The sequence below is a fragment of the Ovis aries genome, chromosome 2, assembly GCF_016772045.2.
Source record: "Ovis aries strain OAR_USU_Benz2616 breed Rambouillet chromosome 2, ARS-UI_Ramb_v3.0, whole genome shotgun sequence".
Classification (NCBI taxonomy): Eukaryota; Metazoa; Chordata; class Mammalia; order Artiodactyla; family Bovidae; genus Ovis; species Ovis aries.
This window is the reverse complement of record NC_056055.1, coordinates 241,327,177-241,351,991: the sequence shown is the minus strand read 5'-3', so window position 1 is coordinate 241,351,991 and position 24,815 is coordinate 241,327,177. Positions and strand designations below refer to the sequence as shown.

General features: G+C 39.9%; 1 protein-coding gene across 2 annotated transcripts in view; it reads left to right on the top strand.

The window, feature by feature from the left end:
• The first annotated feature begins 3,314 nt into the window (after positions 1–3,314).
• The window catches only part of MACO1 (macoilin 1), a 67,945-nt gene continuing 46,444 nt past the window's right edge, over positions 3,315–24,815 (top strand). For both annotated transcript variants that reach the window (XM_027965497.3, XM_015093680.4), the window contains exons 1-4: positions 3,315–3,486; positions 17,895–18,036; positions 19,608–19,734; positions 23,433–23,556. In XM_027965497.3, coding sequence (XP_027821298.1) covers positions 3,407–3,486; positions 17,895–18,036; positions 19,608–19,734; positions 23,433–23,556 — 473 coding nt within the window. In that variant the 5' untranslated portion in view covers positions 3,315–3,406. The remainder of the gene's footprint in view (positions 3,487–17,894; positions 18,037–19,607; positions 19,735–23,432; positions 23,557–24,815) is intronic.

Sequence of the window (24,815 nt, the reverse complement as noted above, 5' to 3'; positions counted from 1 at the left end):
GGCCTTTCCCATCATTCCATTCCAGCCGATCATTAGATCAACCACCCTTAACGTCAAGAGTTATTTACAGGCACCAGAGGAGTTGCCTAGAGCATCAAGGCTACATACAGCTTAGCTTGTGACTCAAGCCAAATTCCTTTACCATAGCAATTGCATGATCTTGTTTTCTCTGAGCTTCAGTTTTCTCATCCGCAAAATGGAGCTAATATGTTCTGCTTCTAAACATACGGCTTGAAGTGATTCTAGGAGGTAATCTTGGCACAGAGTGGACAGGTCACTCAACTCAGGACACCAGCAAGTTGATATCTCAAGTGGGACTGGAACCCAGACCTCCAGATTGCTTCTTCTTGGGCCATCACCCTGGGATTCTCTCTGCCCTTCCTCTGCTGCTATGAAGCCCAACAACTAACAATAACTCTCAGCCACTCCATACTTCTCCACAGCATGGAATGCCCTTGTCAGGAACCTGGTTGATGGGAGGCTAGCCAGAGAGCTTCAGAAAGCTGGTAAGTGACCCCAGTGCCTCTCTCATTTTTTGGACTATTAACCCATCCATTCCACAGTGTGCCTTGGCACTGTCCTAGACAACAGGGACCTAATGGGGAGTAGGAAAGACCAAAGATATGGCCTCTAACCTTGCAGGGTTGACTGTCTTAGTTGCTGGCCCAGGTAATCTGGAAACTTGCAGTCATGGGGAAGAGGGCTATTCCAGTTGGCAGACCCCATAGAGTCTGAAGCCATGATCTCACTATGTACCTATGCCTTCAAGCCTCCAGTAATATTGATTTAGGTATCCTTCTCCATGAACCAACCTGTATCCTTTTCCATGAATCAACCTGCCTTGGCAACCAACCTTGGCAACTTGGCAACAGAAGTCTTTTTCTATTGCTTCAAGCAAAGCATTAGGTTCAGATGCTTTCACAATGATAGGTAGCCTTGGTGAAACTTTGAGCTCACAGAGTTTGTTATCCTTGGCTGCCCAGTGACACTTTATCAACAGACTGGAGTAGAGGTGAAGGATGAAAAACAGATATACTGTTAACAGAAATGACTTGCAGTAACCTACTGCATGTCTGGCCCTGAGAGTTCATCATCTGCTAACAGGCTTCAAACAAACCTGAGTGAAAACAGAGGCTCTGAGACATTCAGTAACTTGCCAAAACTAGTAAGTGGCCAAGCTGGAATTTCAATCCTGATCTGAAAAAGCAGATACTCTTGCAATTTTTCTAAATGCATCTCTACAGGGTATGAATCCAGTCCCCAAGAAGCTTTTCATCCAGGTGAATAGACAAGCCTCATCCAAGAAACCACAAATTAGGAACAGTACTGGTGGAGATGTTCTCTGTAGAAGCAAAGGCACGTAAGAGGGAAGACATAGTTGTCTTAGTGGATTTGAGGACAGTGAATAGATTAAGGCTTGCTGGCCTGGGGAGGCCTGGAAGAGGGGTGGGTCCCCCTTGTGACCAGCTTTGGATGCCATAATAAACAGAATGGGTCTTCTCTTCCAGGCACTGGGTAATCTTTGTGAAGATTTGTGACAGTATAAAGTAACAGCAGCAGTTGAGGATGATGCATTTCAGATAAATTACAAGTTCCTTCTTGGGGTGGGTTTTTATTTAAGGGAATGATCACAGGGCTGGGATATGTCCATGCATCCCAGGACAAAACAAGATGGCATCTGGTTTCCTGTAAGTTTTTTAGGTTTGTTGTAAGACCATCTAACAGTCGTCGGTTGGTGAATGGTTAAGTTGGTATAGTCACGTGATAGAATATTTTGCAACCATCAGAAATATTTAGGAAGGATGAATTCATTATAACATGTAAAAATGCTTATGTCAAAGAACAGAACTACAAAACTGAAAGTCTTAATAATAGTAAAAACAACAGTAATAGTAGTAATATATCATCCAAGGGGAGGAAAGTGGAAAGAAAGGGAAAAATACAGAATGCTAACAGTAGTTCTGTTAAGGTGATGAGATCCATGGGTGACTTCCCCACCCCAGGCCCTCAGCAACTTCTCTACGTTTCCCCAGTTTTTCTTTACTGACATGCATTCCGCTTTTGGACATCTATTCTTTTCTTTTCTCTTAAAAAAAAAAAAAAACCCAAACAACTTTGTCTTTCCAAACTGCTATTTTGTCATACCTATGCTGCAGGGGAGCAATGAGGAGCAAAAGAACAAACAGATGCAGAGTACCCAGAGCGGTGCTTCGCACAGCACTGGGCGCTCTAGGACTGTTAGGTGAGAAGGGTCGCATGACCCGGCTTCCCCGCGGCACCAGAACCCTGCCCGGGGGCACAGACTCTTCCGACGTCGACGCTCGCCAGGTCCAGCAAGCACGGTGACCAAAGAAGCTGCCGCCGCCGCCGCCGCCGCCGCCAAAGTGAGCCCTGCGGACGTGGAGCCCGGGCCGCACCGCCCCACACACACCCACTTCAGCAACCTCGCGCGACGGCGCGCGCACCACGGCCCCACCCCCTATGACGCGCCTCCAGGAGGCGGGATCACGGAGGCCCCGCCCCGCGCTCCTCCGATTGGCCGCCGCGCTGTCACCACCACGTCGCGGGAAGCTGGCGGGGTGTGTGTGTGTGTGTGTGTGTGTGTGTATATGCGGTTTGCTTTGTCATTCGTATCCCCGTCGCTCGCAGACGCGGCCGGCTTGGCCGAGCACTCCAGGATCCTCAGGAAGGGCCCCCGGCTTCTCCCGGACGAGGAGGATGCGGCCAGCCCCTTACATAAGGATGCGGCGGACTGGAGTTTCAGTTCAGCGCAGAAACGCACATGCCGCAAACCCAGGCCTCGCGATTTCATAGGGCGCTAGGGATAGCTTAATAATGAAAAAAAGCACTGCATGCGCTAATGTGAATTCTCATACAGTGAAATGCAACCCAACAATAAAGAAATGCACCTTCGTAACAAGGCAGAATATAGGATGTTATATTTATAGGGCCTATTTATAAGCCTCTATTTAAATCGTTTCTGATAGGCTCGGACGCAGGCCCAGACACCTTCATGATTGGTGCACTCTTCTGTCCTTCAAAGAGGTAGGTTCTAGAGTCCGTTTTGCCTCAGCGGGCCCCGGGATTGGCCGGCAGCAGCGTAGCGGCGCCTGCGATTGGTCCGAGGGGCCGTCCGTCGGAGCGGTGGAGGCGGGGCAGGCGGCTGGCTGGTGCTGGGGCGGGCGGGCCCCGGAATTGTCATTTCTTTGTTTCCGAAGGCGGAGGAAGCTCTGAGCGCCCCCCTCCCTCCTCCCCGTCCCACCCCCTCCCCCCCCGGGTGCTGGCTCCATGTCTGTGTGACCGGCCCCAGGGGTAGAGTCCAGGCCCGACGCGGGGCGGGCCGGCGGCGGCGGCTGAGGTGAGAGACGGCGGCGGCGGCGCGGGCACCCGGCCCCCCAGCGGGAGGATGAAGCGGCGGAACGCCGACTGCAGTAAGCTCCGCCGCCCCCTAAAGCGGAACCGGATCACCGAGGGCATCTACGGCAGGTGAGTGGCGGAGCCCCCCGCCTCCGCCGGCGCGGGCCCCGCGGGCCCCCCGGCCGGCTCCGGAGGGGCCGGGCCCCGTTATGTAACCCCGACTAGGCCGCACGCCCGCCCCGGGGGCTCCTCGGAGGAGCGCTGCCCAGGAGGGAGAGGGCCCCGGGGGTCCGCCCCGGGGAGCGCGGGGCGTGGCGAGGGCCGCCGGCCCGGCTTCGAGGGCGCGGCGGGCGCGGGCTGAGGGAGCCGCCGCGCCGCCGTTGGGAGCGTCCCGGCCCCGCCGGGGGGGAGGGGCGGCGACCCCTTCCCCGCCCGTGCCCGCCGGGCCCTCGGGGCCGCTCCCGGGGCCCACGGGCCGCCTCTGGCCCCCCGCCCCTCAGTCCCCTCTGGCCCGGGAGTCGCCGGCCCGGGCTGCGAGGCGCGTGGACCATATGCCCCGGTGACGGGGAAGGCTGGCAAAGTTGGGAGCAGACAGGGGCCCCCCCGCGGTCCCTCGGCTGACCGGGCAGGTGGTCACGTTGCCCCTCTCGCCTTTTACTTCTCTTACGGGATCTCAAACTTGACACCGACACGGCTGAAGCTCCTACCCACCCCCCAAATCATGCGCTGTGGCCCCGCTCCAGACTCAGGCGAGGTGACCCTTTTCTCAGCCGCATTATTTTGACAATTCTAAGCAGATAGTTTTCTTCGAACCCGTTAAAAGGGGTTTTTTCTCCAAACTCACGTGGTTTTTTGGTTTTTTGTTTGTTTTGTTTTTAATCCTCCCCAAAGCAAAGCCGTGTCCCTTTAAATAGAAATTGAATTCAGTACCGAGGGATAGGACAACAGGTTCACCGGGCAACTAAGTGACCATCCCAGCTTCCCTCAGCAGCGTTTGTGTTCAACTGTTATTTTCTGGTTCTCACTGTGTTAATTCTAAATGGTACTTGCCCTGATAAAGAAATGATTTTAGAGGAGAAGTGGTTAGTTTACAAAGGAGAATTCTCAGGATGTGCATATAAGCTTAACTGAGTCCTGGTGGTGTTTTACAATTTAGCTTTTTTACCTGTGGAACTTAGAGAAATATGTGAGGTAACTGATGACACCCAAGTTGCCTGAGCATAACTGGGCACCTTGCTTATGCTACTGTTGACACATTTAGAAAGATTCCTTTTCACAAGCAGCTGACTGATGTAAACATTGGGTGTTTTCTTTATTTCAAGCTTAAAAGCAGTTAAGAAGTCAGTTAAAGTAAGAAGTTCTCGGATATATTCTTATGTAAGGAGCCACAGATCATAGGAAGAGTTCATTCATTCAACAAATACCTGCATTATGTGCCAGGCCCTATTCTAGCTAGTAAGGGTATAGCAGTAAGTCAAGCAGGCCAAAAATCCATGCTGAATCAATCAAACCTGACCAATTAAGCAAAAGCTGTAAAAGCAGAAAACGTTTTTCCTACAAATTTAATGGATGGGGGAAAGTTCTCTTCAAGTTACACACACTATAATTTTTGAATAAGGGAAGGGTTTTCCCCCTGCCTATTGAAAATGATTTGAACAATTTAATATTAATGGGGACACAATAGAGAAAGCATATTAAACAGAGTTGGTAAACCAAGGACAACGGTGCTATTTGAATGGCCGCTATTTACTGTAATGTGTGATGATGTACCTGTTTATAGTCAGAAGACTGAGAATCCCATACTTTCCATGTTTTCTGTTGTATTTCAGCTTCTCTTGCATTTGAACACACACGCGCAGTTTAGTACGTGCCCCATAGTTGCCACTTAGTGTGCATCAGTGTGAAGAGATGAATTTATTGTTTAATGAAGGTCCATTATTTTACTAATGAACTTCTGAAATTTGAATTTTCTTACCCTAAAGGTTAATAGTAAATACGCTATACAGCTATTCAGTTTCATCTGTAAGATTGTGAAACCAATAGTATTTCAGCTCTCAAATCTGTTTAAGCTTCTCTTTGATACTCTTTAAGTTAAATGTTAATAAAAGACCTACGTATATTTCTGTCTTTTCTCTTGGAGTGCCATATATCAAGTGAGCGGTTCAATTTACTCATCTGTTTCTTAGTTTATATTATTTATATTTCTTAGTTTATATTATTATATTATGGAATATTATTATATTATGGAATATTATGATCTGAAGAACAAGATCATAGTGTTAAGGTTTTTTGCAGTTTTGTTTTCAAAAAGAGATTTAGAAAATTTCCAGTTATTTCTGAAGCAGACAGAATGAGTGAGCTAGTTCTGAATTGTGGTGTTTGAGGATTTGTGAGTATCAAATTTCTGTTCATCATCACATTTAAGTCTACACTAAATTGTTTGTAACACCATCTATTGCCCATTTTGTTTCTCAATGTCTGGCCAATTTGGTCTCATTAAATAGAGAGCTTTGTTTTTTCCTGAGGCTCTGTTGACAGTTCTGATAACCACTGTCTACTGTTTCACAGCATAACCTTTCATGGACTTAATATTTGTGTGTTCTCAGTCTGCACAGCTCTGAGCTTGGGCTAACAAGGAGGGAGCTGTGGCGAAGAGAGCACTGGACTGAGAGTGTCAGGAGACCTAGGCTCAGACTCAAGTGTCCCAGCTCTGCTGTGTGGGACAGACAAGGCAGCCACAGCTTTGAGCCCTAGTTCTTTCACCTGTCAAGTGAGTTTTGAGGACTAAAAGGAGATAATGTCCAGTTTGTAAAATTTTGTATAAATTCTAGCATCTTAATACAAAATTATTTAGCATGTTGTTGTTATCACAGTTTACCATATTTGGTTTATTTTTTAAAGGAGTCAGGAAAAACCATAAAATTTGTTACAACTATCAACAAAAGTTGAGTAGTCAAAACAAGGGATCAGTTGCTGCTTGGTCTTGCTGAGGAAAAAAAAAAAAAAATCCCTGTTGCTGAGATGCTTTTAATCATGGGCTGCAATCCAGCAACTGTGACAGACGTGATTGTCTAATGATACCATTATTATCAGTATGGCTGTGGTAGAATTCTGTTTCAGGGGCAAGGTAGATGGAAAATGAATTTTTAACATTATGTTAATGTTACCTGCATTTATGTATATAGCCATCATTTGAAAACTGAAATGTATTAGAAATATGTTATTCCAGTCAAGTTAATAATCAAAAATAAGAGAAAGGAAATGGGAATTGTGATCATTTTCTTTTACATTATTATGGGCTAAAACTTCAATGTCATTTTGAAAAAATCTGAGCCCACACAGAACCTGACACAGAATAGGAATTCAGTGCTCAATGTTGAACAAGTGAATTAGTAAAAAATGCATATAAGCCAATCCATTCTACTCATTTAAGAACCTGCATTGTTTAGGTAATTACGGAGGATACAGGATAAGATATGATTCCTTGTCTTCAAGGAGTTTACAGTCTAGGAGATCATATTAATTCCCTCTTAAATCTGCGTAGTGATTTTGAGGTTCCAGAGAACTTTAAGTTCTGTCCAAGTAAAAATATTTTAGTTGAATTAAATTTTCACTTGCTGGTTTACCTGATGCATTAACAGACTCACTTTGCCCTGTGCTATTTTATGGTGAAGTAGGCAGTCACCACTAAGTGAGGAAATACACATACTCAACTGAAATTGATGTGAAAATACTTTGGAAATTATGAAAAAAGTTTTTAATAAGAGAAAGTAAAATGAGTAAGTCTACTTAACTGTAACATTTCAGAAGCCCTTGGCTTTTGGGGGCAGTGACGCTCCCTGTGTCTGCCTTCACACACGCACCAGACACTCCCCAAAGTAATATCTAACTGCTCCACGCCGTGGCTGTTCAGGTGAGATGGGGTTGGAGTTTTTAAAAGCCTTAAGGGAATTCTGTGTGGTTCCACATCTTTCATCTTGCCGGGTTCCCCACCCACTCTGAGAATTACTGACTTTATAGTAGGAAGATGAGGAGACAAGCTTTGGTGAGTAGGAGATGGAGGCAGAAACATTTATGTTTAAAGTCTCTGCAGTTAAAATCGTTGCTTACCCAAGTACGTATAATAAGAATTTTAAGTAAGGCATGCGTGTGTTTTAAGTTTCCGGAAATTATTTTATATCTGAAACTGGTAGTTGAAGGAAGCACCCCTTCACTTGTGGATTTATGGATACTTCCTGTCATGGTGTGCCGAGTTCTGCTTGTAATATGTTGCCTGCAGGTTAAGCAGCGTAATACTGTACCTGACTTTTACATTTTAGGACTGGGGACTTCCCTGGTATGTACCATAACTTTTCCCATCTTTATTTCAGAGAATTTTCTGGCCTTTGACTTTCTGTAAATGGTCAAAGTTTATATACTTCTCAGCTTCCTAATTTCCTTTTTCAGACCCTTGTCTGAATAATCTCATCTCCAGAGATTTCACTCACTGCTTTTCCTACTATCTTTTCCTAAGCCTGGTTTTAGACTTCTTTGGGCCGTGCTTATTAAAGCCACTCGAGGCGGGCCTGACCCTTGGCTGCCTTAATTGTACATGTGTTCTGCAACTGAAACCCCAGATACCAGTGTTGCAACCTCACAGTCTAAAAGCATTTTGATCATCTCGTAGACCTTAACTTCAGTGGTGCTGGACTTGACAGAAAAGTGATAAATGCAGTATTGTTTTAGAGGGATATTGGGGAAAGGGGTAAATACAATGGAAAATTTAGAAACTGAAGTGTTTTCACTAACCTTTCTACAGAGGTGTTTAGCTTAACTCTTACATTTTTAGTTTCTGTGGAATACATTTAAACAAATCTTCCACGCTGGAATTCTGTACTTTATTTTTGCTAGTAGTGTATTACCTTAAAAAAATAAAGTACTTTCCTCCAGCTTTCATTTATGATTTTTCTTGTCTGAGTGTTCTTGACAGTTTAGTTTCATTAGATATTTTGAAAATTACTTTAAGTTGCTGCTATCAGTTGAGGTGGGGAAGGGAGTGAACATGATCTATTTCAGTACTTCAGATTATTTGCTTAAAAGCATCCTGTTTTATTAATGATACTTTCCTTTTTCTTCATATTGGTTCCTTGTGGCTTTTCTTGAACCTCACTAGATTTGGAGATTGATTTTAATAGTAATCTTAATAGCTTATTATTTTCACTTTCTTGTTATATACCTATATACTGTGGACCCAATCCATGTTCTGTAAACACTTTTATTTCCAGAGTCTTTTTCTTTGGCCATTTCTCCCAGGTTTCCTAGATACTAACCCTTTGTGGTTCTGTGTGGCTATATGTGTGTTTTGTTCTGTCATTTTCTAGGCTACCATCCAGGTGATATACTTATGGGGCTATAACAAGGTAGAACATACATCTTGTGGAGTCTGGAGGATCAGATAGAAATTTTATAAACTTAGTTGAAACCTCAAAGTGAAATACTATAATATGGGTTACTTTTCTTGATGAAATTTAGTGTGCCCTTCAAATATAGCTATTACTTTATTCTTTAGGCTTCCCAGATTTGGGTGTAATTATTTTACTTGGATCATTTTCAAGAAATAGGTCCAGAAGAAAAATAAATTTCTTCTCAACAAGCTGCATAAGTAGAACGGTACGTACCGACAGGAGAAACTCATACCCTCTGCTGCCCTTTTTTTTCCCCATCATGGATTTCTTAAAATACCTGAGGAGTAACTATTTCCTCAAGGTCTCTCACCTTCAGGCAATGCATTCTGGTAATGGAAACTTTTTTTAAAAATGTAATCAACTATTAGAGTATATTCTTTGAGGCTTTCTGTCTTTACTTTTACATTTAGTTTAACTGACATCAAACTGGCCTCAGCTCATCAGCCTTCTTAAGGTGCCTGTCATGCCCAGACTTGGAAGCCCCTGCATAGCATTGGCTTGCCTTCCTTTGTATTTTTACCTCTGCTACCCTTAAGAGCCACGTGCTGACATTGACTCACAGGGTTATAACGTCAGAAGTCGTTTATCCCTCACCCATCTCCTCTGTTGCCATTTCTGTTTTGGAGGTTTTGCATTTAGTGGCTTGAAATGGTGCGCCCAGTCCACTTTAGGTGTATCCATAGGAATCACTGATTCATTAAGGCTGTTGGGGATCTGCTTCCTACCCAGAGCAGGGGAGTTGGCTAAAAGTAATCACACTCTTGTTTAAAATTATATTATTACTTTGCTCATCTTCAAAACACTTATAAAACCCAAATAAGCTGCTCTGTACTAAAGTCAGTACTCTGCCTATCTTGTAGTGAGGTCACTTGAGCTCTGGAGAGAATGGGGACCGTATTCTTTGTCAAACAAAAACCCCTGTCTCAGATGATAGAAGTACTAAGGTTGGAGTCTTCTTTCACAGATGTAATAAGTTTTATTTTCTTGTCTTTTTCTAGGCTTGACAAACTATACCTCATGGTTCATTGTGTTTCTGGCTTTTTTAAAAAATGAGTCGTCTTTTTATTTTTAAACTACGACTTTCTCTATTACAGTGACCATTCTGTGAGTATGACTGTTATTGGACAGCAGTCTTGAATTGTCCCATCTTTTGTGCCTTGGCTGTTTCTGTAAAGAGCATTTGACTTTAGCATCTTTTTCTGCTTTTAAAGCTTCATAGTGTTTACAAATTAAGTTTACTGATTCATAGTTTATGAATTAAGGTACTGAGGGTTTATTTTGTAAAGTGTTTTTGCTTATTTTTTTAAAGCTTGGCTCTCCTGGAAAATTAAAGAATTATGTAACTTGAATATATACACGCAAAGGGATATAAAGAAGGGCAGTAATATTTATTGTGCCTGTAACAAGATGGGGAAGTCGAATGTGATAGTTAAGCATATGGGCTTTAACATCATACAAACTTGGGTTCAGGTAATGTCCCTGACACTAGTTATGTGATTTTGAACAAGTCATTTGCCTGCTTTAACCCTCAGTTTTCTCATCTGTAAAATGAGGATAGTAAATATTATCTTTAGGATTGTTATAAGGATAATTGACCTAAGTCATGTGAAATACTTAACATAGTGTCTGACACAGGCATGGTTGCTTGAAAAGTTGATTTCTTTTATACTGTTGTTACTATAATTTTATTTTCATTCTGTTATTTAGTTCCAGGAAAGATGCTAGTTTCACAGATGAGAAAACTGAGATTGTAGGAGGTTTCACCACCTGATAGAGGCCTCTGTCTGTCTAACCCTGAAGTCTGCCTTCTCTTGCTTGCTGTGCTACTTCTACCTTTCTGGATGGTGTTTACATGCAGTGACTTACAGCAGGGTTTGGTCCTCTCAAACTCCGCTACATGCGGAACAAGTGTCATTATCGTCATGTTTCAGGTGGAGCAGCAGCTACCAGGAGTGTCCTGTGCAAGGACATTAATCTTTTTTCCTTCTCAAAATGAAAATCTCTTTCTATTGAATAATCCAGTATGGGTGTGACAACAATGCAAAATGTGACCCTGGACTGAATCCTGACCTGGATCCTGGACTTGATCAATGGGTCTGTCTATTGCTATAAAGGACATTAGTGAGATAATTACTGAAATTAGAATAATGTCTATAGGTCAGGTAATAGTACTAAATCAATGTTGATTTCCTGATTTTGATAATTGTGTTGTGGTTTATACGAAAATATTCTTGTTTTTAAAAAAATGAGTAAGGGGACATTATGTCTACAAATTATTTCAGATGGTTCAGGGGAAAATGTACACATATATAGGGAGAGAGTGATGACAGAAACTTGATAAAATGTTTTATCATTTGTGAAATCTGAGTGGAAAGATAGAAGGGAATTCTTTGTAGTATTTAGGCAACTTTTCTGTAAATCTAAAACTTTCAAAATGAGGAGTTAAGTAACACATGCTTGTTAGAGAGACTAAAGCAGTATGACTGTGTGAGTCTAATGTAAAAACCTTAGTTCTGTTCTGGAATGAGCACTGTGATATGATTTATAAGTATGGTTTCTTCTTCGATCCATATAGATGAACAAGTATTTCCTAATAGAAATAGAGTTCTGTCTCATATACAAGTTTCTTGGTTTTCCTCCACAGGAAAATTTCTGTGTATTTTTTTATACATAGAAATTTATCTGTCTTTGAGTAACAACACAACAATGCATGGAGAATCCACTCTGTTTCCTCTGGTCTCCTTGCTTCCATTCCTGTGCTCTTTCAACAGTGCCCTGCAGCCTGTTCTGTGTTCCTCAGGTTTCTTTTCTATTGAATGGCAATAACAGCCCTGCTTATGTGATAGTTGTAGGGATAAAAATGAGATAATTTTAATATGAAAGCTTTTGGAACGGTTACACGGTGAAAGTGAAAGTTGCTCAGTCGTGTCCGACTCTGCGACTCCATGGACTATACAGTCCATGGAATTCTCCAGGCGAGAATACTGGAGTGGGTAGCATTTCCCTTCTCCAGGGGATCTCCCCAACCCAGGGATCGAACCCAGGTCTCCCGCACTGCAGGCGGATTTTTTTACCGGCTGAGCCGCCAGAGAAGCCCAGGAATACTGGAGTGGGTAGCCTTTCCCTTCTCCAGCGAATCTTCCTGACCCAGGAATGAAACCAGGGTCTCCTGCAGTGCAGGCAGATTCTTTTTCAGCTGAGCACAAGGGCAAGGTAAATGTGAAGTGTGATTAGGTAGATGGTCTTTACTGTTGAAGATATGAAGCATAATACTTGATTCACTTATGAAATAAACCTCTAATGTTTATACAATGTTAGCACAGGTTTTAGGGCCTCTGGCTTGTCTTCTTTCTCCTAATGTCTTCACCCATTTTCATCCCAAATCCCTACCATCCACACTATTGAAAGTGTTTCTGAAGCAGAAATTCTAAAACTTTAAACTTTCCAGTTGCATTAGGTTAGAGTACCTGTCATTAAAGAAGGGAATAGCAGAGGAGGAGATAGTTGGATAGCATCGCCGACTCAATGGACATGATTTTGAACAAACTCTGAGAGAGAGTGGAGTATGGTGGAGCTTGGTGTGTTACCAGGGGGTGGCAAGGAGTCAGACACAACTTAGTGACTGAACTACAGCAAACCTCTCTTTGATATCTTGAGTCATAAAGTACTTTAGGAAAATGCTGTACAAACAATTCTGGAAAGCTTTTTTCAGTGATTTACATTCTTTTTAAATTGGATGTATTTCATCCTGTTATGATTTGTCATTCCTGTGTCTGTGTGTGTGTGTGTCTTTGTGTGTGTGTCTGTGTCTGTGTGTCTGTGTGTGTGTGTGACTTCAGCATGGTTTTCGTTGCAGCTTGCAGGAGGCCCAGAATAGAAAAGAAAGTACAGAACAGCTTAGGTCTTCTCAGGCTGCTCTCCTTCTCTGGACTTAATACAAGGATTGTTTGCAGAACCTAGCAGTGATTCTAGTCTTGAGGTTCATGCACGACTTTCTGTGGACCACCATTCCTCAAGTATTTTCTCTCAGGACTTCTTTACACTCTTAAAAGTGATTGAGAGTCCAAAGAGCTTTTGTTTATATGGGTTATATCTAAAATTTTTGCTGGATTAGAAATTAAGACAAGGATTTTGAAATACTAGTTCATATAAAAATAGCAATAATAAATCCATGAGAAAAGTGGTATGCTTTTACATTTTTACAGATTTATTTAATATTAGGCTTAACAGAAGATAACTTTGAGGGCCCTCATAGTAGTCAGAGCCAGTGTCAGGTAGGCTAAATGGAGGAGTGATGATCTGGCATCCAGAGCAAAGCTGATAAGATGCCTCTTTTCCTTGCGGAGAAACTGGTGAGAACAGCTTCAGAGCAGGTGCGCGGTAATCCTTCAGGAAGAGACTTTATTTGTCATCAGCACTGTTGTTGCTTTGTTCAGACCCCCTTCACAGTCATCTGTGCATCATCTCTCCCTCTCGAGTTATTGTAAGTGTGTGCTTTGATAAAAGCCCTACTGTTGGTCCTCAACACTCTTATGCATGGCAGGTCATTCATTCAACAAATATTTGTTAAGTTTCTCTGGTGTGCAAGGTTCTGTGCTGGGCATTGAGAATAAAGCAGGGAACAAAATGGGCCTCCATTGTTCTCATGGACTTTGCATTTAAAGGGTCATACAAAATGTTATTTAACTATAGTATGATTCTTATGGTACAGGAAACTCTGAGCATACAATGGGGTACCAGTCTTACTGTTGGGTCAAGGAGGCCTTTTTTGAACAAATGTTCATGCTGCATGCTGAAGGATGAGTAGTAGTGGAAGTGTTTCATTTAGTTTAAGTTGTATTTTTTTTAAGGATCTTATCTGTGACTGAGAAAGAAATGTAGAAAAATTGACCCTGAACAGTTTGCATGTTCCCTGTTGAGGGATGGACAGCTAACAGTTTGGAGATAAGTACTGATTATCTGAGTAGATTGTTGTCTTCTTTCTGAGACATTGTGGAATTCAGTGGAAGTTCTTTGGCTATGAGACGTTTATACAGAAGATAGTATTCTTCTCAAACTTTAATGTATGCACACTAGAGTTTAAAGAGTCTAGGCATCTGGTTAAAACATAAGCTTAGACTGAATAAGGGGTGGGCCCAGAAGTACTGCTTTTCTGAAAAGCTCATACTTGATGCTGATGCTGCTGGTCCATGGACCACACTTTGAGTAGCAAGACTACAGTTACATATAATAAGACTTTTAGCAGGATACCAGCTGAACAAGAGGCTGGGCGAATATTCTAGAGATAATGTCCAATAGGAAGAAGTATTTGATAACAGTAGAAGACAAAGCCATTTGGTTCAAGAAGCATCATGCTGCTGCTGCTGCTGCTGCTGTGGCGGCGGCGCTTCCGTCGTGTCCGACTCTGTGCGACCCCATGGACTGCAGCCTACCAGGCACCTCCATCCACGGGGTTTTCCAGGCAAGAGTACTGGAGTGGGGTGCCATCGCCTTCTCCGATCATGCTGTATAGTGAAAGGCAAGAGGATTCACAGCTGCCATTACAGAGAGGACGGGAAAGCTTGGCATTGCAGTAGATGATGACTAGCATGACCAGAGGGGCTTCCCTGGGGGCTCAGATGGTAAAGACTCCACCTGCAATGCAGGAGACCTGGGTTTGATCCCTGGATTGGGAAGATCTACTGGAGAAGGGAATGGCTACCCACCCCTGTATTCTGGCCTAGAGAATTCCATGAACAGAAGAGTCTGGTAGGCCACAGTCCATAGGGTCACAAAGAGTTGGACATGACTGAGTAACTTTCACTTCACTTTTCACTTTTAGCACAGCTAGAGAAATATTTCACAGACTCATTTCTGTGGTGAGGACCAAGTGAACTAAATGGCCATTAGTCTGCCTAGGGAAAAGGTCAGGTACTGAGGATTTATGGCCACCCTATGGTAATTAATTGTGTGACTCCAGAAAATGATCTAAGTGACAAGCTGCAAGAGATTCTAGAGAGAAAGTGCACTTTTAGTTGGGGGAAAAAAAAAAGAATGTTCAGTACTACCGCTCATTAATCATAGGTGATTAATCCATAGATGGACATATTTCTAAATAGATTCAATTTTTAAAAATGGTTGTAAGTGGCAAGGGTAGGAATAGAATGGGGAGAAAAATTAATCTTATGGTTAATATCCACTGTGAAAAGGTCACCAACAGTAAACCTAATATTTGATATTTCTTCTGTATTTCACTGGCACCTAGAGTAGAAGTTATCAGACTATCAAAAGATATTATTGGTCTGCCCTTATTTCAGGATATTATTATGGAAAATATCTTTTTGTTGCAATTATGCTTTACATTTTTGTTCAAGATAGTTTACAGTAATTAGTAAATTTGTTTGGATTGGAGAATTAAAATAACAAGTTAGCCATAAGTCATATTATGAACTATTAAATCATGAAAAAATATGATTAAGTATAGCATATTTTTTCATGATTTAATAGAAATATTTTGGAATGTTATAATAATGGTTTAAAACTCTAAAATTTTCTCCCCCCTAGAAGGTCATCTCTTTGGATTTGTCAAGATCTTATGATGTTCAAAATATGGAAAGAAAGGAATTAGTCAGATTTTCTACACTGATGAGCAGTCGTTTTAAATTTCTTTTAACTTTTGTGCCTGTACCTGTAGAAGGTTAATAGGCATAATTTACTGATATAGAAGGCTCAGTGAATACTGAATCAGGCAACTGTCTTAAACATTCTAAAACTCTCTTAGATTGAAGTGAATCTATAAAGTTTGAAACTACTCCTAGAGTAAAATCAACTGTTAAGATTGCCTCTTGATTTTAGAGGTAGGCCCACCTAGAAGGGGGAGCCTGAGGAAAGCTGAAGGTATAGCACATGTTTGTGAAAGATCAAGTTTCCTTCAATATGTATATTTCTAAATGAGACTCCATAAGATCTGTCAGGGAACATCAGAGTTACGAAAGCAGTTGTTTGAAAAGAAATGAAATAGATCAAAAGGAACCCCTTTGAGTTACAGATTGAAAATGAATAGTCACTATAACAAAGATAATCATTTTCATAATGCCTTATAGCTTTAAATGATTGAGTTATTAAAAAGTTGGTTGCCATTCTTAAGATTTGTTGTTGTTTAGTTGCTAAGTCATGTCTGACTCTTGGTAACCCTGTGGACTATATGGCCTGCCAGGTTCTTCTGTCCATGGAATTTTCCAGGCAAGAATACTGGAGTGGTAGCCATTTACTTCTCCATAAAGCTGTCTAAACAGTGAAATGGAATGTTGCCAGCTAGACTAGGCTCCTGCCATGCTTGGGAGCATTTGGGGCAGAGAGTAGTTGGTAGAACTCTTACCTTCTCCACTTGGGGAGTAGCGACAACTAGCCTAAGGAAGTGCCCGCCATGTCTTATTCAGCTACAAGGAAAAAGCCACTTAGTTTTAAAGCCAAACTTGGAAATATAGTTTCAGACTACATCTGTGCTCCCGAATGCCTGCATGACTCAGTTATTCCTTCTGACAAGCTATGCCTTGCTCTTCACTGATCAGCAGTGGGTTTAATGAATGAGAATGAGAGCTCTGTTCTCATCTGGCTAATGTGACTCCAGTGAAATGAAAGTAAAGTCGGACTTAAGATTCAAACCTGTGTTCTAGTTTACCTTGGGTTCCTTGATTCTACAGCAAACCTCTTCATCAGAACTTACTGTCATGCCTAAAGAAGTTCTACCAAGAATCAGTATTAGAAATTGACTCTAGTTGCAAATTATGTATCCCCATGATACTATAACCTGGGAGTCGAACCCACATCTCCCAGATTGCAGGCAGACTCTTTACTGTCTTAGCCACCAGGGAACCCCACTATATAACATTAAGGGTCATTTGTGTCTGTTTCTGACATTCTTTACCTGTGTGGCTTTATAGGGCATCGAAAGAATCCTCTATGCTGGATCCTGCTTTATTAATTTTACCCCCAAGAGTATAAGTCTTTATGTACCTTATTTTAATATATTTTAAAATTATTTCGTGGTGTATATTCAAACAGCTGATTTAATCACAGCAGTATTGGAATGTTTCTGTTGCAGAACACCCTGCAAAGCTATAACCCAAGTCAAAGTGAATTTAGGCATTTCCGACCTGAATATCGTGGAAAATCTTTTTTTTAATACCTGTATTTAACCTGCTCTAGAACTGACCAGACTAAAGACCTTAAAGACCTTAGAGACTTATTAATAGGCATAGTTTGAAAGCTTCATTATCTTTAATACAACTAATGAATTCAAAGAATGGGATTTTAGATTATATGAAAAGTGTTTTTGTTTTTTTTAATCCAAGCCCTTACTTTGCTTTGAGATTCTACAGTGGTTAGATAGGTGTTCTGACTGGCTTATCAGAGTGTGTTCCTACTTCACAAAAGTCCAAAGGGAGGTGGGAGGACACATCAGTATCTCACTGAGGGCAGTGCTGGGGTCCTTCATGGTTTTTCCTTTAATGTGCATTTTGATACCCTCATAACCTTTAGAAGTGATTGGCATCTGCTCCCTAAGTTAATGTCTGCCTATTTGGAGAAGTTATTTGGTTTTTGTTTGGTTAATGCAGATGAATGCTATAGAGAGAGGCAAGAGGAGAACGAGAGGGAAAAATACAAAATTCTTCAAGCGTGTAGGGATGCGCATCAAGAATTTCAAAGACTTCAAACAGATGTAGAGGGGTGGGGAAACAGCAAATTTGAAGCTGCTCAACCATGACATTTCTTCTAATGACGAACAGCTTGAAAGCTGTAATTTTGAGAGTCTTGCAGTATTTTGAAGTCAGACACTTAGCACATTTTAAAATAGTGGTGAAATTTAAATGAGCTTTTTCCATCTTAAATGGAATTAAGCATTTTGGGTCGTCATCTTATTTTGATAGTTGTGGGTCTCAGAATGAACACCAGAGCTTTTAAAATTTACATGGGCCAGGGCAGCATCTCTTTTTGTCTTTTATCTCCATTGTTTTCATAGTATAGGAAGATATTTTTCCTCTTTTAAATAAAGTAGTGCATTTTCGTTTTCTAGTTCTTCACCAGTGACCTTGAATTCTTTATATTTTGCAGTACATTCTTATACCTGAAGTTCCTGGTGGTGTGGGCACTTGTCCTCCTGGCAGATTTTGTCCTGGAATTCAGATTTGAGTACCTATGGCCATTTTGGCTTTTCATCAGAAGCGTCTATGATTCCTTCAGATACCAGGGACTGGTATGTTTATTAATACATGTTTTTCAAGTATAAAGGATTTAATTACCCTTCTAAGAAAGTCTTCAATAACTGCTAGTGTAACTGTTCAAAGTAGATTTTATTAGCAATACTTAGGTGACTGTATTGAGCTAATAGGGTCTGTGGGCTGAAACTGCCCTTTCAGGCCACTTTGTCTAAATCCACTGATCAGATCATTACACTCCCTCCTCCTTGCCCATTCCAGTGGAAAGAAGGGGAGGGAGGGAGGCTTTCAGGAAGGAGAGGCAGAGTAGCAGGGGAAGCAGTAGTTGCCTACCCAGCCCTCCTCTGAAGTGCCTCTGAAGCCTCTGGCTTAGGGAGTGGGTTAGAGTTAGAACAGTGGATCTCAAACTTTTTGTGCTCAAGACACTTTACACTCTTAACAGCTATTGAGGACTCCAGAAGGCTTTTATTTGTGTGGGTTACATTTTTCCATATTTACTATATTAGAAATTAAGTCTAGGAAAAATTTTGATGCTTATTTAATTTAAATAAAAATTTAAATTTTTATTTAAAATAAAATTTAAAATGAAAATTTAATACTTAAATCACTTACAATAACTATAATAAACCCATTACATGTTAATCCACATTAAATTTTAAAATGAAAACCTAGCTGTATTTTCTAAAACAAAAAAGAAATTAAAAGATTGATTACATTTTTGAAAACCTCTCTAATGTTTGGCTTAATAGAAGACAGCTGATTTTCATATCTACTTCTAAACTCAGTTATTACCAATATCATGTAATCAATTATTTTAATCAGTGAATATCAATGTCATGTATTCTAGAAGACACCACCATACTCCTGAGTAAATGAGTGTGAAAGAGATAATGCCTTAGTATTATTATGAAATTATTTTACTTGGAAGACTTCTGAAAGGATCTCAGAAATCCCCAGAGATCCCCAGACCGTGTTTTGAGAACTGCTGGATTAGAGCAAGGGCACAGGCCTGGACTTGCTCCCTTGATTGACCTGTAGTTCTGTTGTGTTCCACAGTCACATCTTAAACTTGGAACTGTCCTACCCAGGCCTGATGCTCTGGTCAGAGCAAATCCTTGCCTTGAAAAGATGGTTTCGGGCTTGTGTCCTGTTAGCAGTAGACAATGATGTGTCCAGAGGAGGCGGCATTGTTGGACATCTGTGCTATTCTTAACCATAGTTGTGTCTCATCTGTGCTCCAACAGCCTATCCTTTAAGAATGAGGCTATTTAGTAATGTTTTGTGATGAGAGAGGAGAATTTTCTGTGTTAAATTCTATTTCTTTTAGGTAACCCACCTGTGGAGTCCAAATAAACTCACTGTGAATCAACCTCAATTTATTCTGGTCCAATTCTTCATGATTTGAGGCCATAAATAGGATTACTCTTCAGTGCTGAATTAACCACATCTTTTTATATGGGTGATTTTAAATATTTAAAACTTCCTATTGTAACTTGCTCTATAGTTATTGCATAGCAGCTTCAGAGATTTTGTTCAATGTGCTTTTAATAATCTCTGCTTGAAATGAACAAGTTCTAATATGTGCTTTTTATTTTGTCTTTCCCTTTAGGCCTTCTCAGTATTTTTTGTTTGTGTAGCATTCACATCAAATATAATATGTCTGCTATTTATACCCATTCAATGGCTTTTTTTTGCTGCTAGTACGTATGTGTGGGTTCAGTACGTATGGCACACAGGTAAGTCTTAATGGTTTCTTAGATGGATTGAAATCTTAGATTCAAACTTCTAAACTGTGATTTCCTTGAATAAATAATTTAGAATTGAGTTTAATGTGGACATTTTAAAGATCCCTTTTCATAATAGATTATAGTATACCTTTAAAGTGTATTTCTTTTTTATTAAAAGTTTAAGCCTTTATGATTTGATTGTAGGCATTTCAATTACCAACTCTCATTATGAAGTATCCATATTTTTTAAAAAATTGAAGCAATTATTATTTAGGTAGACTTGAAGACAGCCATGTGCCAAATAAGAAAAATGTTCCTGCATTGAAAGGAATGTCAGAAGTCATTTAGTTGAACCCTTACTTAGTATAAGAATCCCCACAGCATTGCTGGCGCATGGTGTTTTAATCTCTGATTGAAAATCTACAGTGACAAGGAACTTACTAGTGTTGTTTTGGGGCAATTGGAATAGAAAATTCTTCCTCGTACTGAGCCAGAATTTTCCTTCTTACGCTTTTGACCCAGGATATCTTGACTGTCTTGGGGTGCACTGATCACTTTGAGTTGATAAAGTGCTTTCTCCAGAAAAATATATGGGAATATAGAGAATATATATTTTTTCAGTTTCAGCAGGCTTACAGACCATCCCCTCTAATCCAAACATTGGACCCCTGTGTTAGAGCCACACTGAATAGGTGTAGTGTTCCATCCATGTTAACATTTCTTTAGACTAAAACACACTGTCATATCCTCTCATGTTCTTTTCTGTAGACAAAGCATCTCTGATCTCATCAGCTTCTCCTTGTATGTTATTTTAAGCACTTTCACCATTTTGGTCTCCCTAATTCTTAGTGGCTCTCTAAACCACGGTGTACATTTCAGGTGTGTTCTGGCTTGAGTGGAACTACATAGTCACCTCCCTTCTTAGAGCTATTCTTATGCTGTTTACACACTAAGATGAGATAAGCTGTTCTAATAACTCCAGTCCACTACGAAGCCTGTGCATAGGACACATGGGGATGTGAGGACTGGCTCACAGACATGTGGGGATGTCGCACTTGTCTGCAAAAGCAGCATGAAACTTGATTCCTAGGCCCAGCTGTAACCTGTAGCATTTTGACCACTGAAAGAGCACCAACTAATAAAAGCTGTCTGGAGCAGCATTTATCCTCTTCTCTAAATGCTAGAAGGATGATGTTGTCCCATGTTAGGAGGCACGACTCAGCTGTATTTTTAAAGTATCTGCTGTGAGCATGGTTTTCTCCATCTTTAGCACTCTCTCGTATCTGACTGAATTTATAAGCTAGCGTGCTTCTTCCTTAGTCTGCTTTCCTCTAGTTAAAGTGATTTTTCTATATACCAGGTTTTACTTGTATTTTCTTGTCCTGGGCCTCAGTTTCGAGTGAGTTGCCATTTACACTTATTCTCTCTAGATCTCAGCTTCTTTTCTGTCATATGAGGGTGGAGTGATCTAGATAATAATTAAGGGAACCTTCCAGCTCAGATAATCTGTGACTCTGATGAACTATAATGATTTTCTAAGTTGCTTTAATAGTGTCTTATTAGTTGAGAAAAAGCTACTCATGTAACTATTATTAGAACTTATTGGAATTCAGTGGGTGACCCACAAGGCAGCAGTGAAGCTAATATAATAAATGATATTGGTCTCTCTTTAGCTCTAGGCTCAGAAATGCATGTTGGAATACCTAAGTTATGAAGTGCGTTTTAATTTGGAGTGGTTAGCGAGCAAACAGAACAAACCCTGTGTTCTTATTAGGCCCTGTAAATATGAGTGCAATTTTTATACGTTGGGATTAATTTCTCTTTCGTTGTTAAAATTTAACATTTTAAAAAAGAATGTTAGGAATGGTTGATGAAACTATATATATTGCCACAAGAGCATGAAAATATTATGTCACTAATTTTTTCCTTGTTGTTAAGAGGGAGAAAACAGGATATAAAACTGTACAACATAACTGTTAAACTAGTTCAAAAATATTTTCAGTGTGGTTTTATTTATTTAGATGTAGAAATATGAGTCCAAAAATTTGTCCAAATTTTTCTGTTTTTCCTGTAATATGCTTATTTTGTTTATGATAACTTTAGAAATTAATGTAGAAATTAGATATTTACAGAATGTAAATTTTTTTAAATGTATTTTAAAATGAATTTGAAAATAGATAATCCTAAGGATTGACTTTTGTTTTCCTACCTTGCAAAAATACCCTCTTTGGGTTTATTAAATCTATAAGAATGGTTGAAACCACTAGCTGTCTTCACAGGACTTTGCCTGTCTTCTTATCTTATGGACTAGGTCTGTGGGGACTTGAATTCTCCTTAGAAGCAGATTCAGTATTGTTTCTGTGAATTTGGACACAGTTTCTATAAACTCTGGGCCTCACTTTACTCTTCCATAAAATGAGGAAGTTGGACTAAGTGGGACTAGTCTTTGGGACTAATTTTTCTTTTGTTTCATCCATTCCAAAGAGTCTTAGAAAAAAGCCATCTAGTTCTTCAGGTCACTGAGTTTTCCCTTCATTTTTCTCTTCTGTAACTGGCTTGCTTTATACACTCTCAAAGGGGATCTTTCCAGAGTTATAGGTCTCATGTCTTTGTGTTCCATCTTCATAAAATATCCCATTATTAGTCGTGTCCTGACATGGATGGACCTAGCCTACAGACTTTGATTCTAAAACCCAGTGAAAATTATCTGACTATTTGAGTCTTGTTTATTCTATTGCAAATTGCTTTTTCCTCTGTTGAAAATTGCTTTTAATTACGAAAGGAATATGAGCTTGTAGTTAAGAAAAAAAACTTTTTTGAATAATACTTGAATGTCAGAAACATTTCTTAGTGCTGTAATTCATTCTTTAAAAATTGTGTGTTTTTTTACATATCATTGTATGATAATACAGATCTTCATCCTTTTGAAAAGTTGCATCATATTTCATTATATAGATTTATTATAATTCAGCAGTTCCTATTGATAGGCACTTAAGTTAATTCTAAATTCTAGTTTTTGCTATTGCAGATAATACATTGAACATTCTTATACATTGATCCCAGGGCTCTTTTATATGTCTATAGGGTACATTCCTGGAATTGGAATTTTTGGGTCAAAGGTATAAGTATTTTTCATTATACTGCCAAATTGCCTTATAAGAAAGTTACCCCAATTTATATTCTTGCTAAGAATGAGAGGGAAGCCATTCACACATCTTCCCTGTACTATTACCCATCTTTAAAATTTTGGCTTTATCCGATAGGTTAAAATAATTGAGTCTCATTTAAAAATTTTTATCTCCCTAATCAGTAGAGAAGTTGACATCTTTTCACGTGTTTTTTAACTGTCTATAACTGAGTCACTGAGCGTGCGCGCACACACACACTATTTTTTTTATAACTTCGAATTTTTTTTCTTCAGTTGCCTTTTTTATTGATTTGTAGGAGGTCTTTGTATGCTAGGGCTATGATTTCTTTGTTTTACATATGTTGTAAATATTTTCTGCCAGAATACTAGTTTTTATTTTTGTCTATGATTCCATAGCATGTTTTGTTATATGAAAGCTTTCAACTTGGATCAAATTGCTTTTTAATTAGTTCAAAATCTTAAATGAAAGTTACTGTAGTTGAACCAGTCTCCCAAACAACCCATCTGTTATATTAGTTAATGTGTCATTGATGCTTGTCTCTCTGCTGCTTTCCCACAGAAAGGGGAGTGTGTTTGCCTACAGTATCCCTCTGGATACTCTTTGTTTATATTGAAGCAGCAATTAGATTTAAAGATCTCAAAAATTTTCATGTAGACCTTTGTCGCCCATTTGCTGCTCACTGGTGAGTATTATGTATATTCTTAATCTGTAGTCCAGTTAAGTGTTTTCAATGTAGAATGGTAAATTTAATTGTAAATTTTTTCTTAGAGATATTATATGAATTCAGAAGACAGCATAACATGGTGTGGTAAAGAACATGAGCCCTCTAGTCAGGGAGATGAGTGTTTGAATCCCAGCTGTGCCCCCTAACAGCTTTGTGCTTTGGACATGTCACTCTCTCTAAGCCTTAGTTCTCTTACGTTTATATTGGGAAGCTGTCTCATGGGGTGTCATGGGAAAGATGAAATGAGGTGATGTATGTAAAGTGTTTAATTAGGTCCATGTACATAGGTGTCTGATACTTGTTATCTGTTTTTATTGTAATCAGATAATGATTCCAAAAAGCCTTGATGAAGTATATGACTATTTCATGGAGATTAAATGATTTTAAAATTTCCTTTGCATGTTTACAAAAGCAAGATAATATTATTAATAATTTTTAAGGACTATTATTTTTAACCTTAAACCATAAAACATTTTTTAAAAAAGCTTGATTTTTGTTTATACCTATTATAGAAATCACCACTTAACGTATGTTTCTTTTAAATACACCAATTTTTGCTAATATTTATGGCAGAAACCAAAACAAATAGAAATCAACAACCAAAAAATAGTTACCAATATGTTTAAAATCTTCACAAACAAGTGAATTAAATAGACTTGGTCAATAAACTTGACACTAAATTTGTGATGTGATCACATTTAGACTAATTATAATTGATAAATTATAAGTTTTAATGTTAATGAGACTTCCCTGGTGGCCGTGAAGAATCCTCTTGCAATGCAGGAGATGCAGGTTCAATCTCTGGGTTAGGAAGATCCTCTGGAGAAGAAAATGGCAACCCACTCCAGTATTCTTGCTTGGAAAACCCATGGACAGAGGAGCCTGGCAGGCTATATAGTTTGTGGGGTCTCAAAAGAGTCGGACATGACTTAGCAACTAAATAACAGCATTGATGAAGCTTGAGAAAAGTTTTGACAGTGTTTTCAGAGGCTTTGAAACAATATTAGACTGATGGCTTGAATGAAAATATTTCAACTTTTTGTCCCAGGGATTAGAGTTGTAAGTACAGCTGGTTTAATTTGTTGGTGCAAACAAAATGTTTTCTCTGATAATATCAGATACTTGGTTAAATGATTCTTAATTTATGTTTGATAGAGTGTTTATGAACTAATTTTCCAGGAATAGCTGGTGACAGGCATTTCTCAGGCAGCGAGAAG